Genomic DNA, 15,845 nt, shown 5'->3' with positions numbered 1-15,845 from the left:
GAGGAAGAAAAGGTCTGGAGTGATTCAATATCAGAATTACTATTTTTAAAAGAAATGAGCTATTACTTCCAATTATGTAATTCACTGGACTATCAACACACCCAAACTGTAGGAGTCAGCTGCAGTGAACAAATGAGAATGTACGGTAATCACCGTAACAATCACTAGATTAAACTGTAGCGGATACTCTTTACATGGTAACAAGTCACAAGTCCAAGTCCTCACCACTTGCTTAGGTGAGGAAGGAAGCATTCCCTTGAAAATGCGTTGTTATACAAAGCCTAATAGTAAGTATCAGCTGAGCCCCCTTCCATCTCCAACTGGTTATCTCAAATCGGTATTAAGCTTTTTCTACACTTGCGTTCAATTTCCAAGGAACTGAAAGGGTCTCTGTACCCATCTTACTTTCCATAAAATAGCCTGAGGGCAAAAATACTCTGTATGAATTCCACCAACCCATCATCCCATTTTCCTTCTAATCATTTCTGCTTTTATTTCCCTTCTATGTTCTTTGGAACACCTTCCAGCTCATTAGTTTGTAGATGACAATTCTGATTTGGAAGTTCATTACATTTTATGTGAATTCAGTTTCAAATGGAAAAGGAGTTCTAATGAAACCTGTCCTAGCATAGAAAATTCCAACAAGTTCAGGATAGGACTGGCTTGGGAGGTAGAACACAGTGTCTAGGCCAGCTATTAATTTATTGCTCCTCAGCTTTAAACCTACCCTTCTTTGCCCTATTTCATGACTATCTGCAGTCGACTACTAATCGTTAGACAGTTTTTCTTAGAGCTGGCTCACTGGTAGGTTCTACCAATAGAGGGCGATGAATGGATGGAAGAAGGACCTTTTCCTATCCCAGTTTGTTTTCTGCAGAGAGCAAGGGTTTGAGTGTGCTCGGAGCTCCCAGCAGTGTTCACCAATGGTGGCAACTCACAGGGCTCCGCAGCAAGTGGCCTCTAGCCAGTTTCTTCTCTACCAGAGTGGCAGGCAAAGCAAGCATCACAGGCACCGTGTTCCTGCAGCAGCCACACCCTCCCCTCTGGAGGTCTGAATCTCAGCCTTGCAGGGATTTCTAGGTTCCTTCCTAGTTCACTTCCCTCAGCCACAAGGATGGCAGCAGCTTCTTGCAACTGCCACCGCTGTTATACCTTTGAGTTTTTTTTACCCCTTTTACACAATACAATGATTTAAAAAAAAATTTTCTGTTCAAATTACTGCCATGGTTTTTGTGTTGTCTGGACCCCTGACTGATTACAATGTCCCTCAGGCTCAAGAATCAGAATGCCTGGGTTCAAATCCTGACTCTAATCTTTAATTAGATCCTTACCTAATTCTACAATTTCTCTGTACCTCACTTTCCTCATCTCTAAAATGGGTCTATAAACACAACTTCTCTAACAAAATTGTTGTGAGGAGGCAGGTGAAATACTAAACTTAGCATAGTTCCTGAAATAAAATGAATGTTCAACAAATGTTAGCCATTATTACTCATCATCCACTAAAAACAGAAAGGGCAGCCTGTTACCCATCCATAGACTGAATACTTTTTCATATTCTCATTATATAGAGACAACTAGACACCGTAAGTAAAATCTCTACCCGTGACTTTTTAATGTATTGGTCCCAAGACATTTAGCTAATCAGCTGTCAAGGTATAAGTGGAACAAAAAGTGATTATAACTTCCAAGATTTTACATTCTAGGAGTTTGTTTATAAATTCAGAGTTCACAGAACCTCACATTGAGAAATGAATTATAGCTTGCTCATTTCACTTATGAATGTTAAATATTAAAGCATAGTGATTTATTTTAATGCTAATGAACCTCCCCCTTACAAACAAATGATAAAAGTATAATGCAAATGGAATAGGCTGAACTACACAGATAACTTGACAAACCCAGAAAACTATGTAACATGGGAAGGAACTAGTATATTTATACCAATGTTTGTAGGCTGGTAAATTTTAAACCTGACATTTAAAAATTCACAACACAATTCAGTTCTACATAGTAATTCTCATAGTAATATACCTAATTTCCTGTGGTAATAATATACTCACCCTAACTCTGTCATGCCATCCATGAACTCCTGTTTGGAGAACTCGCACTGTGTTGCTGCTCTGAACTTCCACGCAATGATCAACACACTAATACTGGCTGGATCGAGTGCCAGGTCATCACAGAACTGCTGTATACCATCTATTCCAATTTTATTTTCATCTTGAGGATCTTTAAAAATAACAGTGCAATAGTAAATTAGTGTTATGCCTATAACCAGAAAAAGTAATGCTTTTTATTCCATTAAAAAAAATCACAATAGATCAGAGATATGAAATGATAATATTCTAACAGATATTTTCCCCCTATATTATTTAAAGCCAGTTTGTCCCTTAACTAGCAATCTTAAGATGAACAGGAGGATACACACACACACACACACACACACAGATGGGCATTTGATATTTAAAAGTTCCACTTATTCACTGATTCATTTAATCATGTGAAAGAATGTCCCATACTCACACACATTCAGAAAATCAGACGTTCCTGTACAGGAAAAAAGGATTTTTTTCTGAACATATCCATATTTTGTTTAAGTAGGCATTCTAAATTTACACTTATCGGGGCACCTGGGTGGCTCAGTTGGTTGAGCATCTCTGACCTTGGTCTCGGCTCAGATCATGATCTCACAGTTCGTGGGTTCGAGCCCTGCATCGGGCTCTGTGTTGACGGCATGAAGCCTACTTGGGATTTTGTCTCCCTTTCTCTCTGCCCCTCCCCTGCTCGCTTGCTCATTTGCAAAAATAAACATTAACAAAAATTGTTTCAATAAATTAACACTGTTATGTACAGAATTTGTTTTCTTAGAGCAAAGTTCATTTTACTATGACAATCATTTCTTAAGAGAAAATCAGAAAAACTATAAACTCTGCAATTCAATCCCAATCTCAACAATATACGCATCTGGGGGCGCCTGGATGGCTCAGTTGGTTAAACGTCCAACTTTGGCTCAGATCATGATCTCACAGTTCGTGAGTTCAAGTCCCACATCAGGCTCCATGCTAATAACTCAGAGCCTGGAGCCTGCTTCAGATTTGTGTCTCCCTCTCTCTCTGCCCCTCCCCTGCTCACATTCTGTCTCTCCCTCTCAAAAATTAATAAACATAAAAAAATTAAAAAAAAAAAATATACGCATCTGTTGTCCAAATTAAAGAAAAAATTCAATTATCGATATTTACTCATCAGACAGCAAAAATTTTTAATGTAATAAAAGGAGAAAGAGGCACTCATATAGTGTGTGGTTGTATGTGATTTTATAACATCTCTAGGAATAAAAAACACACATATCTTTTGACTCTGGGGGGTGAGTTAAGGATAAAACATAATCCCACTTTTGGAAAATTTTTGAAAGAAACTGTACATATTTCTGTATAAACATAAAAGACGTGGAAGGACCTACACCAGGCTATTAAATATTAGTTCCCTGAGGAAAATAAAGAAGGAGAAACTATTAACTTTTTCTTTATTCATCTATTATATATTGTTTAACTTTTTTAAAGTGAATATAATTCTTCAAAGGTTGTTAAAATTATTATGCAGGTTTTCTTAAAATTGGTTCAGCTGAGTTTTATAAAAATGAGGGGGAAAATCCAGGCCCCCAGTCACTATTTTCAAATTGGATCATGGGGGATGAAAAAAGAGGGAAGATAAGGGAAGAAGAAATAAAGAGGCTAAGAAGAAATTTTAGTGAAAAGAAGAAAGTAATTTCTCTCAGATCTCTTGAAGTAATTCTAAGATCTACAGAGCTCTGTAGAACACATCCACCCAATTTATATTCTATGTATGTCTGATTCCTCACCAGAAGCATGCAACTGTGGAAAACCTGGTTCAAAACATTTAGTCATAAGCACTCACCTTTGTATCTATTGTATAGTTGTTCTAACTTCTTCTTGTCCAATGATCCTTTTACACTCTCTCGTATATAAAGTTCAGGATTTTGGAAAAAATTGTCTGTTGCAACATCTAACTTCCAGTCATTTTGAGACAGACAACTTACTGCTGTTTTTTCACTAGATTGTGTGAAGATCATAAACTGACGAACTTTATCCTTCTGCGATGATTTCAACTTGTTCTATTAAAACCAGAAAATAAATTGAAACTCTATGTAAAATCACAGATGACTAAATATTTCTATATGGCTGACCATTCTTAGTAATACTTTTCCTCATAAAATATTAAAATATTTTGAGATTTATTTTTGATCTGTCAATCAAAAAGACAAATTTTTTAATGTGAAACACAAAATTTGGTATTATTTTACAGAAAAAATTAAAAAGTAAAGGAAATTCAACCACCTACATTTCTCCTAAAGGTGGATCCTGATCACATATATAAAGGCTCTAGAAGGGAAGTACAGCTACTCTCACAATCTTGACCAAGCACAAAGCTCTAAAGGGATACAGAAGGAGTGTTGGGGAAGAAAGTGACACTATCTAGCCAGCCAGAACAGTCATTGACCCCAGGGAACAAGGAGATTAACAGGTGTTAGCTGCAGTCCTAAAACCCATTATAAAGGATAGAGGGTACAATTCTCCCAACCCCGCCCCCTTGTTTTCTTGCTCTTTTACCCAATGTGAAAAAGCAACGAAATATGAGTACCCTACATTTCTCCTGGTGGTGTTCAGGAACCAAGATAATTATCAAGAGAATTTCCTCATATTTGCATTCAAATAGAAAGCAGTGAAATATGAACAAGCACCCTGGATCCTTCCAACGAAGGTAATTTTTAATAGAATTCTTCCTTTTTGCCCCTGAAAGAATCGCCTCTTTCCTTCCGCCTGAGCCTAGCAGAGGCACTCTCCAAATAGCCTCTATACTGTAATAACCTCTTCTCACTTGCCTTATGTTGACACAGATTCATTTCTCATCTGACCTGAACCCTAAGCAAAATAAAGCAGAGCAATTAGACCCACTACTCTCCCAGTATCAAGAACTATGTTCTCCCTCCCTTCCCACCCCAATCTGGTCTACTCCTGTGCAATTTTAGCCTCCTCACTATTATTCTCCCCCCTACCAAGTCCTTAACACCATCTCTCAGCAAAATACTTGGGTTCCTGCCGAGCTACTACTGGAAGGGGAAAAAAGCACATGAGTAGGACACACATTAATAGATAGAAACTGTTCTGTAGATGAAGCAACACATCTGAGAACCCCAGAATCTTTGATCTAGCCCAAACTGATAGATCACAAACCTCAATCCCCTGATTGTACAGATGAGAAAAGAGACCCAGAAAGTTAAGGAATTTGTTCAAAAATCACCCAGGTTATTATTAGTAGAAATGGGACATGAACAGAAAGATGTCATGAATCTGAGTCTTGGTAATCTTTCCATAAACCACACTGCATGCTGTACATATTTATAAGCCCTTTGAGATTTTCAAGAAAAAGACTACCAAAGTCTAAACCCAGGATAGGTTCCTGATAGGCCAAGAAGTAATAAGCAATTCCATTCCTGCAAAATATTTCCACCTATTACAGAGTAAAAATAAGAATATGTAAAATCAAATATGAAAACCAACCCCATGTCTTGCAGTATTAAAACTGTTTATGCCCTGGAGTCTGATTTGTCAGCCACACTCCTCTCTCTGTAAATACGTTATCGTTTAGGATTACAGATTAAAATTTCAACCTCTGTTCTCCATTAAAGAAACTACAAATTCACTAACTTCCTGTTACTTTAGTAATAACTCTAACAAAGTAATAACTTTAGTATAACTTTAGTAGTAACTCTGGAGACCAGATAATTTGTACCACATTATACAACCCATCTCTCAGATGTCTAGGATTCTTTGCTTTTGAAAAATATCTCCTGGTGATTTATTATTCAATTGCAACAAACCCACAATGAAATCAAATGCCAAGGAAGATACCAGTCTTAGAGGAAACCATGTTGATTTGTTATTAAAAACTATTTTTAAAATGAGTATGCTTTTTTCCCTTGAGAGATATAGTATACTGACATATGTTTTAATCCTTCTTTGAAGAACAGGGAAGTATCTGACGGTCACTACGATCATCAGTGACCACTGTATAATGTTGTACAAAGTGTTGGGAAATTAACCTGGAAGTACACAGGCCACATCCAGGAAATTGCTTTTTAATTAAGCCTGAATTAACTTCTCTGTATTAACTTTTCCCCATTCTCCTAAAAGTTGGAGGCAGAAGAATAATCAGGATTACTTGGGAGTTTCATCATACAGTATTAAATTCAGTGTTCTGCTCTCTGAAATTTGAAACATTTTTGTTGAAGAGAGCAAGGAGAACTATAGCTTAAGTCACTTCTGCAAGCCAAAAAGAACTGTTCAGTTTATAATGACTTCCTGCCACAGTGCCAGATATTAGAAAATTGGGGGAACAAAGATAAAAAATCATCTTACCCACACAAACTAGTAACAAAATTATACAAATGAATTATTTAACTCCATATCTTATTTGAAAAAAAAGTATATGTAATAAATTATGCCTACATGTAAATTAAACTATTTTAACTGGTTTAAATTTCTAGTATGTGGGGCAATATCAATACATTTTAAGAAAAAGGGCTGCAGCTATCCACTTTCAACACCATAAAGGCTAATGAATGATACCTGGTGTAGAACTGACTGGATGGGTTCCTGATAGGCCAAGAAGCAATAAGCAATTCCATTCCTGCAAAGTATGGTAAGTACCCTCCCTTTTGGTACTTATAATGTACTCTTACCATTTTTCTCTCAGTTCTCTGTGCCTAGAATCAATCTTAAGCATGTGTTTCCCCTCTACTAGGGAAGATCCACTCAATTCCGTAATCTCAAAGGCTGTCCTAGAGTAAAGCTAAAGTGTACTACATATATACAGCTGCCCCTTCCCACATCTCTAGAGCCCTCTAACACTCCTACTTTTTTTCCCAGGCTACATGGGAGTACCAGGCAAAGTTTTCTGATTTTGAGTATGGCATCAAAGGTTTAAATTTCTATCAACTTAAGGAAGAGAAAAAGGGTATTTAGCCAGCAAAAAGAAAATTATTTCATAGGGGATAAGAGGGTGGACAGAAAACTGAAAAAGAAAAAAACAGATGGATTTTCTCTATTTCTACTACAAATGCAGTGGGGATCTTCCTAAGAGCAAAAACATGTGACAACTACAATGATTCAGCACTCATAAGTATATGTCATTCACTTTAAGATTTATTTAAAAGGAACACACTAGATAAAGCATTAAATAAGATGAGACAATACAATCTTCAGTACTCAAATATGAAAATTATCTAAATATTGTCAAATTTTCAAGGAAATTCAAGATTGAAATAAGTAAAATGTGTGAAATATAGGATATATTCTGATTATTTTTAATTCTAGCAAAAAAAGAGAGAGAATGGAGGCAGGGAGGAGAGAGGGGAGGGGAATAGAAAAAAAGAAGTGTTGTCTTTTGTAACAGAAAGTTAATTACAATTGTATGTGGTTACCAAAGTTAGAAATATTACTATAATCTGGACAGTAAAAAGCACTTATTTGCTCATCTTTCCAAAATAAAAAATGTGGTAATCAACACATATTGTTTAATACTTAAATCCAGCACATGTCTGCAATTTTTTTCACTCAATGTATGAAAAAAATTTTTTAAGAAATTTATGAATCACATTTAAAATAACAGTTTATCTGGAAAACAATAAACACAATACTCTGGATGTAGCCAAGTTATCATGTAGTCAAGTACATCTTACCACTGATCCTATAAAGTCTATAGCGATAGAAGAATGGAGACAGAAATGCTCTACAAATAAAAATAACAATGATCACGATGTTAAGAAATTCCTCTTATTATTTCCACGAATAAAAATAATGAACATGTAGAAGTATTTCCTAGTCAACTAAGTCCTAACAATCCCAAAATGGAAATGCTTTTAAGCAATATTTTTTAAGCAAAAAATTAAAACACATTTATATCTATTATTCTGAATTTTCAACTTCTCACCCTTAAAGTTTCAAATTCATTCTGAACTCCAAAAAGAAAAATACCAAGGTCTTTATATTTTAAATGAATTAATTTTCTAACTCAATTCTAGTTCTCTCAGGATTTGATGAACCTAGCTCCCAAAGACCATGCTTTAAAAAAATCAAAACACTGTAATGATCACCCATAGTTCTAACAGCTGTGTATAGCTTCTCATGGGTTTACCATCTGATTAACATTTTAACTTCACCTGAAACTTAGAAGAGCTAGTTTAAGTCCAGAAAAACCATACCTTCCATGTATGATACACAGTATTCAGCAGATATAACCAAACGTTACCCATATCCCAAACCATTCATCTATGAAAGACTTTTCCATGAAATTACAGGTCTGAAGTCAAAAGTGCAAGGAAAAAAATCAATTCAACTTATGAGACTACCCACTCCTGGAGAAGACTTTCACCTAGGGGCAAAGTTCTGCAGGAAAGCCAGACTAAGAATCTAGGTAGGAGAAGCTAGAAATCCTCTTCCCCTCTACCTGCACAGAGAGGCAATATATGATTAGTGTAGAGTAGTACAGACTCTCAAACCAGACTGGCAGGATTTTAATCCCACCTATGCCTCTTAATTGCTGTGTGACTTTGGGAAAATTACTTAACCTCTCTGTGTGCTTCAATTTCCTCATTTGTAAACAGGGTGTGAAGGTTACATAAATTCAGGCTAAACTCTTAGAACTGTACCTGGCACATATATGGTAAGGAGTCCTTTCAAGTCCATGAAGAATACTCCAGAGAAAAAATAATAATTTTATGCAAATAGAAAAATATGATTAACAATCATAATCAGAAAACTAGCAACTAACATTTGAGTTCCTGGTGGGTGCCAACACTGTGCTAGGCATTTAAATTACTAACAATCCTTCAAGGTCGTTATCACTGATTCCATTTTACCAATGAGAATACTAAGCCTCAGAGTTCAATTTATCTAAGGACAGACTTCTCTAAAAAGTAGTGGAGCCAGGAATGAAACCATGGTGCCTGGCTTCAAGGCTTGTAGTCTTTCCATTTACTCTATATTATCATCAAGTGAAAGAGAAAACAAAAAGTGCAAAAGTGCAACCACTGACTAATTATGTGTGAACTGGAAGGAGGAAGGGAATTGTGAGCTAGATTTCTTCACCTATTTTTATGGAAAAGTTAAATAAGTAATCAATTGACCTTTCCCCATTCTAATGTAAACAATTTGCATTCTGACTAAAAAACTGTCCATTAAGTGTTCCCTCACAACCTAACTAAAAGGCTAATTTAGGGATGAAACTTCCCTTTTAGAAGTTTTTAAGGAGAGGAGAAGAGGGTGATGGGTTATTTTTTAAGAAAAGTTAATTTTTTTAAAAAAGTAATTCAACAGAAAGAAAAACGTTTATTGTCATATCATAGTCTATTTTTAAAGATAACCACAATCTACAGCTTTAAATGTACAAAGATGGAAAACTGGGGGGGGGGGGGGCACTGAAACTCAGGATTTCCTTTTCCAATGACAAGGCTTGAAACCCAGAGAAAATACAAATACATGTACAGGTTATGCCCCCAAAATATAAGCAAATGAGTACAATTTCAAATATTCAGCAAAACAAAAACCAGTATTATTTTAAATTATAATCTGCAGTTTAGAATAATTATTTATGGTTAGGCCTATGCCTCTTACCATTCATCCAAAAACCTTCCTGTATTTCAATGACAAACTCTTCCGTAAGAGGTGCTATACCAATGCTAAACCAAACATGGAATAATATACTATGTAATACTGTAGTCAATGATGTTTCAAATAATAGCAATTCACTGCAAAAAGTATTTCAGAAAGTACATTTGTAAGATTCAAACTGGTTTTGTATGTTGCTAAATTTTGTTTGGTTCTATATGATTTTCCTCATAGGTTTTTAGAAAGTATTCTGGGGTGCCTGGGTGGCTCAGTTGGTTGGGTGTCCAACTTCAGCTCAGGTCATGATCTCGCAGTTAGTGGGTTCAAGCCCCGCATCAGGCTCTGTGCAGACAGCCTGGAGCCTGCTTTGGATTCTGTGTCTCCCTCTCTCTCTGTCCCTCCCCTGCTCACACACTGTCTCTGTCTCTCAAAAATTAAAAAAAAAAAAAAAAAAAAAAAAGTTAAAATTTAAAAAAAAAACAGAAGTATTCTGGGGGCTCCTGGTTAGTTCATTCAGTCAAGCATGCAACTCCTGATCTCAGGATTGTGAGTTCAAGGCCCACACTGGGGGTGGAGCCTACTTAAAATTTAAAAAAAAAATTTTTTTTTAATATATAAATTTAAAGGATTTTCTCCTCCTCACCCTAAGAATTAATAGATTATTCAAAAGATGACTTCCACTGTAAATGGAATAAATGTTTTGATTTTAGCAACTGTTTTGACTATTAAAAAATTATTTTTGTTAAATCCTGATTATCTAGAACAGGATAGAAATAACACCCTTAAAATACTTGTGTTAGCCATCATATTTCAATTGATTCTCCCAATCTTATTACTGGAATTTCTAACAAGCAGTCAAGGTAGCTAATTTAAACTTACTTCCCCTCTCCATAAACATCTTCTCTAAAGAAATCTCAAATTAACAAAAAGATTACTCAGGCAAAAACAAAACAAAAGAACAAAAAATGAATTAAGTAAGATTTTAAAAGTTCCATAGTTAAATAACTTATAATAATGACTAGCATTAAAAAGTCATGTGATATTTGTTTCATAAAGAGAATAAATGATCCTTGAAAAATGAAATCTCCTAATTCTAAGATCTGGTATCTATTCAAATCCTAAATCCAAAAATATTAGAATCCTATGAATAATAAATGAGCACTCTAAATGTTTACTGAAAATGAAAATACCCTAATATAACAAAGATATGGGCCATGAACTTCAGCAATTTATCTGCTGCTGAATGCCATGTTCAGTGTTGAGGGATTCAAAAGTGTAATGCAACAGAATTCTTTAAAGAACTCTAAAAGTAGATCTCTCTTAAAATTTTACAATACAAACAAGCAGTCTAAGCACTGTTAGTGATTAGGTATCAACTACTTAAAAATGGATTCAATAAAGTGATGAAAAATGCTTTACTGGCACTTTTCTCTTCTGTTTTTGCTTTTTCTTAGGTGGGGTGTGCACACCTAAAATGAGTAGGTAAACTAGACAGTCAGCAGGTTATTCAAGAACTTATTTGTGTCCACAAAGCAACTGAATCCTATTTGGAACTATGTCTCTTCATCAAATGTCATGGCTAATGCTATCAGAATTTGAACACCACACACCAAAATTTAAAAGGAAGTTTTCTCACAGATTTTCATTATGCCTGACCCAACCTATAAGGCAATAATGGAAACAGCCACTTGACTGAAATAAGCTCAGCTTTCTTAAAACTTACAACAAAAAACCACCACCACGAGAGTTAATTTTACTTTCAACTTTTTTACTGTAGGTACCAAAAGAGTGTTAATTTTTCAATTACTTAGATGTTTACATCAGATCATTTCATTTGATATAGAAAAAAACTAGGTCACTACAAAATATGATAGGGAAGAAACAAGAATGAAACTAATCAAAAATTTCACACCTATACTGAAAGAGTGCCTGCTAAGTTTAAAAAAAGAAAAGAAAAGAAAAAAAAAAAGGAGGGTTAAACAAAGTATGTTAATCAGAGACCAGGCTTCTAAACCATGCTCTGCCACATACTAGCTCTTTACCTTGGTCAAATAATTTAGAACCAGTAAACCTCCATTTCCAGATACATTAAAAGGAGGTAAGAGTATCCACCTCATAGACTGGAGATTAACAAGTTGTAAATTGTCTGATTAGCAGACACAATGTTCTTAATAAATGTTAATGTCCTTCTTTCTCCCCAAAGGTCCAGTTTTCTGCATATGGTTATTAAACTTCGTACAAACTACTAGAACACATTCTAAAACAATCTACGGAAGAGGTTTCGTTTTTATTAACTAGCATGGTTAGGTAAACTCAATGGTCAACCAGTTTTTATTAAATATGAGACAGTCATCTTAAACAGAATTCAAAACCCTCTACACAGAAGCTACATGGTACAGAAAACTATAATAAGGGTTATTTTTAAAAGGGTTGCTTTAAAAAATAATTATCTACAATATTGTAATCCGACACTATGGGAGAACAGAAATAGTCTATCATACCACTCAAAATCTCTCAGCGGCTTCCCGTTTCTCTTGGAGTAAAAACCCAATATCCTTACAATTCCCAACCATGCCCATTCCCACCCCTTCCCACTCAGATAGCATCAGCTCCAATGCCCAATATGCCCTTTTCCTCCATACACAATGCTCCAGTCACTGGTCTCACTGTTCCTCAAATTCTCTCTACCACATTTCTGCATGGCTTAATCCTTCCTCTCCTAGTCTGCTCAAAATTCACCTCATCTCTGGTGCACACACCACTACCCCTGTGCCCCCAATTCCCCTCCTTAATGCTGCTTTTCTCCCATAGCACTTAACACCCTCTAACATAGAAGAAAAAGATATACTATGTTTATTATTTGTGTCTTCCTACTAAAATGTAGCCCTCTCAAGAGGTGGGATTTTCATCTTTTCAGTGAAAGACACACACACACACACACACACACACACACACACACACACACACACACTCCCAGTTCCCAGAACAGTGGTTGGCACACAGTGTTTCAATAAATAATTACTGAAATGAATTAAGACCCTCCTTTACTTGTGCCTATGCAAAACAATGTGAAACAAGTTCTAAACAGACACCTTACACAGGGCTACATTCATTTGGACTCATAAACTCTGTATTTATTGAAAATATAATCTTAAATTTCAAAGTCCACACATTTTTTAGAAAGCCATTAAAAGCACTGTAATTAACATCCATTAGTCATCCATTTGAATTTTGTTATTTAACATATTCATTAATAATACATGGATTTTCCTCTGCTTAAATGAATAATGTAATTTAATTTCAAATCCAATTTTCACAATTTCTCTAGATTTCATGTGAGTTAAAAGATTACATATACTACAAATACTGGGGGAAACAGTAAACCAGGAGCAAAGTTTCAGTTCTGCAACAAACAAACAAAAAAAATCAAAACCTCCTTGATCCTCAATTTCTTCTTCTGTAGAAGGGAAAAGGAGTAAAACAGATGATCTCTGGAACCAGTTCTGACTCCTACTATGATGCCGTGAATCTATAAAAATTTAGTAGGTTACAAACTACATACTTTTTACACATCTAACAGAAATTAGAATAAAAATTTTTAGTTGAACAGAACTTTAGAAATCATCAAATTCAATCCTGTCATCTTACAAATAAGAAAACAACCTAGAAGTTTTGAATACTTTTAAAAATATTTTCAGGAGTAATAGAATATTGTCTAGTTTTGGGGTTATTTTTGGTCTAAGTAGTCAGGTAGGTTAACTGAACAATTTTTTTATACAAAGTATTTTAGATATCCCATCATTTAAGCCTGCCCTAGAACTGACGATATGCCTTCTAGAAATAAGCCTAGCTAAATACACAGAAAAACAACAGCCCAATAACTATTAAGAAACAATTATATATTTATGATGAAAACTTAACTACAAAATTCTTATGGCCTAACTTCTATTAGAGAACATGGTGATTTCGTTTCTAACTAACAAGAGCATACCAAGACAATTCTAGTGACATGATCGGAGTTCAGCCACAGAAAGTGTTTTAAATTAGTGATACGTTGCCACTACTGGTATACTTAGATGAGTTATGGCTAAGTTCCAAAACTAGCTAATTTAATATGAACAAAAGGAGAGAAGCTTAAGAGCTCCAATCCAAGCTGAACTCTTGCATGAACCACATGAATCCTGAATTCCTGAACAGGTGATGAGCATTATCAAGAGCTGTTTCCAGAGGATGCTGATGATTTACAGACTATTATGAACAGAGCACATGTCAGTGCTCTCACAGAGTGTTTACCGGGGAATTACATTTCATTACTTCAAACTTACTACTCATCTACATGCCAAGAGCCTGGAAACTTCAGGAGTAACGTCTGTGACCATCAAAATACTTTAAAAATTTTAGAAACTGTTCAGATGCCCCAGCAGATCTTTCAACACTGCAATATCACTCTAAACGTTAACCTGGACTTCACGGCAAAGTTTTCTTACAAATACAAATGGCAAATTTTCATGAAACTTACCTCTGAATATATGACAAACTATAACCACATATCCGTACATGATACCAAAATTCTGCTAAGTTGGAGGCTGGGGCTAGATAAGTGTCATTCAGCAGAAATAAGACCAACTAAAAGCAAAGATACTGGGGCATTCCCTTAACACAGACACACACATACGCCCTCCTCAAAGAGGCCTTTATGTTCCCCAGGAGCAAAAGGACAACAATATCATTTTTACTGTCTATTCATACAGTAACCTGCATGGAATTCAACTCATGCGCAGACTCTAATGCCAAACCTCACTTCTAAAAAACAGAGAACGAAACAGAGTTATTTACATGATTACCAAAATGTAAGCAGATAACTTGACTACCACTTCTTCAAGCTGCTAAGACGATTTTTTCTCCAAACAAAAAAAGAAGAGGGGGAATAACTTGACAAACTGTTTTTTAAAAAATCACAAATGTCTTTAACTGGCATAATAAAACAATTACTCCTCCCACCCCAAGCAAATAAAACATGTGCTCAAAAGGTAGCAAGTCTGTTTCTCCTAATTTCATGAAACGAGAACAGGTTGCACTTCCGTACTCCCCGCCCCCCCCCCCCCACGTCCCCTAAGCTCAGCGGTTTCTCATGTTCTCAGCGGAGAGGCGCCTATAACCTCCACCAACTGGCCAGTTAAACTCTCCTTTTCCAAAAGCTTGGGGCGCATCAAGAGGTGATGCAGAAAGGAAAAGGGCTAATACCCCGCCCCAAGCGAAACTGCCTGGAGACTTGAGGGGTGTTGGAGCTGGGAGCGGAGGAGGGAGAGGAGCGCCGGGAAAGTCTTTCCTTCTCGCCGGCGGGGCGGAGGGGGAAGCCCCGGCTTCGGGGCGGGGGGAGGCTCCTCACCCGGAACCCCGGACCCCGGTCAGACACAATAGAGCCGGCAAGGGGGCCCGGCAAGGGCAGGGCCGTTGCCCCATCCCCTCCCCCCGCCCCAACGCCTCCCTCACCCGCGCCGGGCCGGCGAGGGGCACAGGGGGCCTCTCCCCGCGCCCCAAACTCCCGGGGCTCCCGACTAGGCCCAGCTCCGCTCCGCCTCCTCGGCTCTCGCGTAGCGGCGGCGCCCGGGCGGGAAGGGGCGAAGGAGGAAGGGAGAGGAGGGGAGGAGAGCCCCGCCGGAGAGCGGACGGAGGCCGCGGGCCGGAGGCTCGGGGCGGCGGGGTCGCCACGGGGCGGAGGGCGGCGGGGCGGGGGTGCGCAGCTGCGCCGGCCCCCAGCCGGCGGGGCGGGCGGGCGGGCGGCCGCAGTGCCTCACCATGTTGGTGTCCTCCAGGCCTCTCCCCTCCTCCTCCGGCTCCGCAGCGAATGGACGGCGGCGGCAGCGGCGGCTCCTCTCACGGGCTTGCCGGGCTCCCGCTCATGCGCAGTGCGGGACGGCCCCGGCGCGGCCCGAGGAGGCAGCCCCGGGCTTCGGGGAGGCGGAGGGACTGGGGCGGGCGTCCGGCACCCCGCGCGGGGCTTCCCCGGGGCGCGGGGTCCCCCGGGGCGGGGGGCGCGGGCGGGGCAGGGGGGCGACGCACGCCCTCCGCGCGCCATCCTCCCGCCGCGCCTGGCGGTCTCCGGCGGGGTGGGGGGCCGCAGGACACCCACCTCCGCTTCCTACGCGCTCCTTC

General features: G+C 38.2%; 1 protein-coding gene across 4 annotated transcripts in view; it reads right to left on the bottom strand.

The window, feature by feature from the left end:
• DCUN1D1 (defective in cullin neddylation 1 domain containing 1) overlaps positions 1-15,845 on the bottom strand; it is a 31,828-nt gene that overhangs the window by 11,684 nt on the left and 4,299 nt on the right. For 3 of the 4 annotated variants that reach the window (XM_042954852.1, XM_042954854.1, XM_042954855.1), the window contains exons 2-3: positions 3,919-4,135; positions 2,064-2,232 (exon numbers count right to left, since the gene is read on the bottom strand). In XM_042954852.1, coding sequence (XP_042810786.1) covers positions 2,064-2,232; positions 3,919-4,135 — 386 coding nt within the window. Of the gene's footprint in view, positions 1-2,063; positions 2,233-3,918; positions 4,136-15,487; positions 15,588-15,845 lie in introns of those variants that run through there. The other variant, XM_042954853.1, reaches the window with a different exon arrangement.

This window comes from Panthera leo, chromosome C2 (assembly GCF_018350215.1).
Source record: "Panthera leo isolate Ple1 chromosome C2, P.leo_Ple1_pat1.1, whole genome shotgun sequence".
Taxonomy (NCBI): Eukaryota; Metazoa; Chordata; class Mammalia; order Carnivora; family Felidae; genus Panthera; species Panthera leo.
The sequence above is the reverse complement of the archived record's forward strand: the minus strand, read 5'-3'. Positions and strand labels throughout refer to the sequence as shown.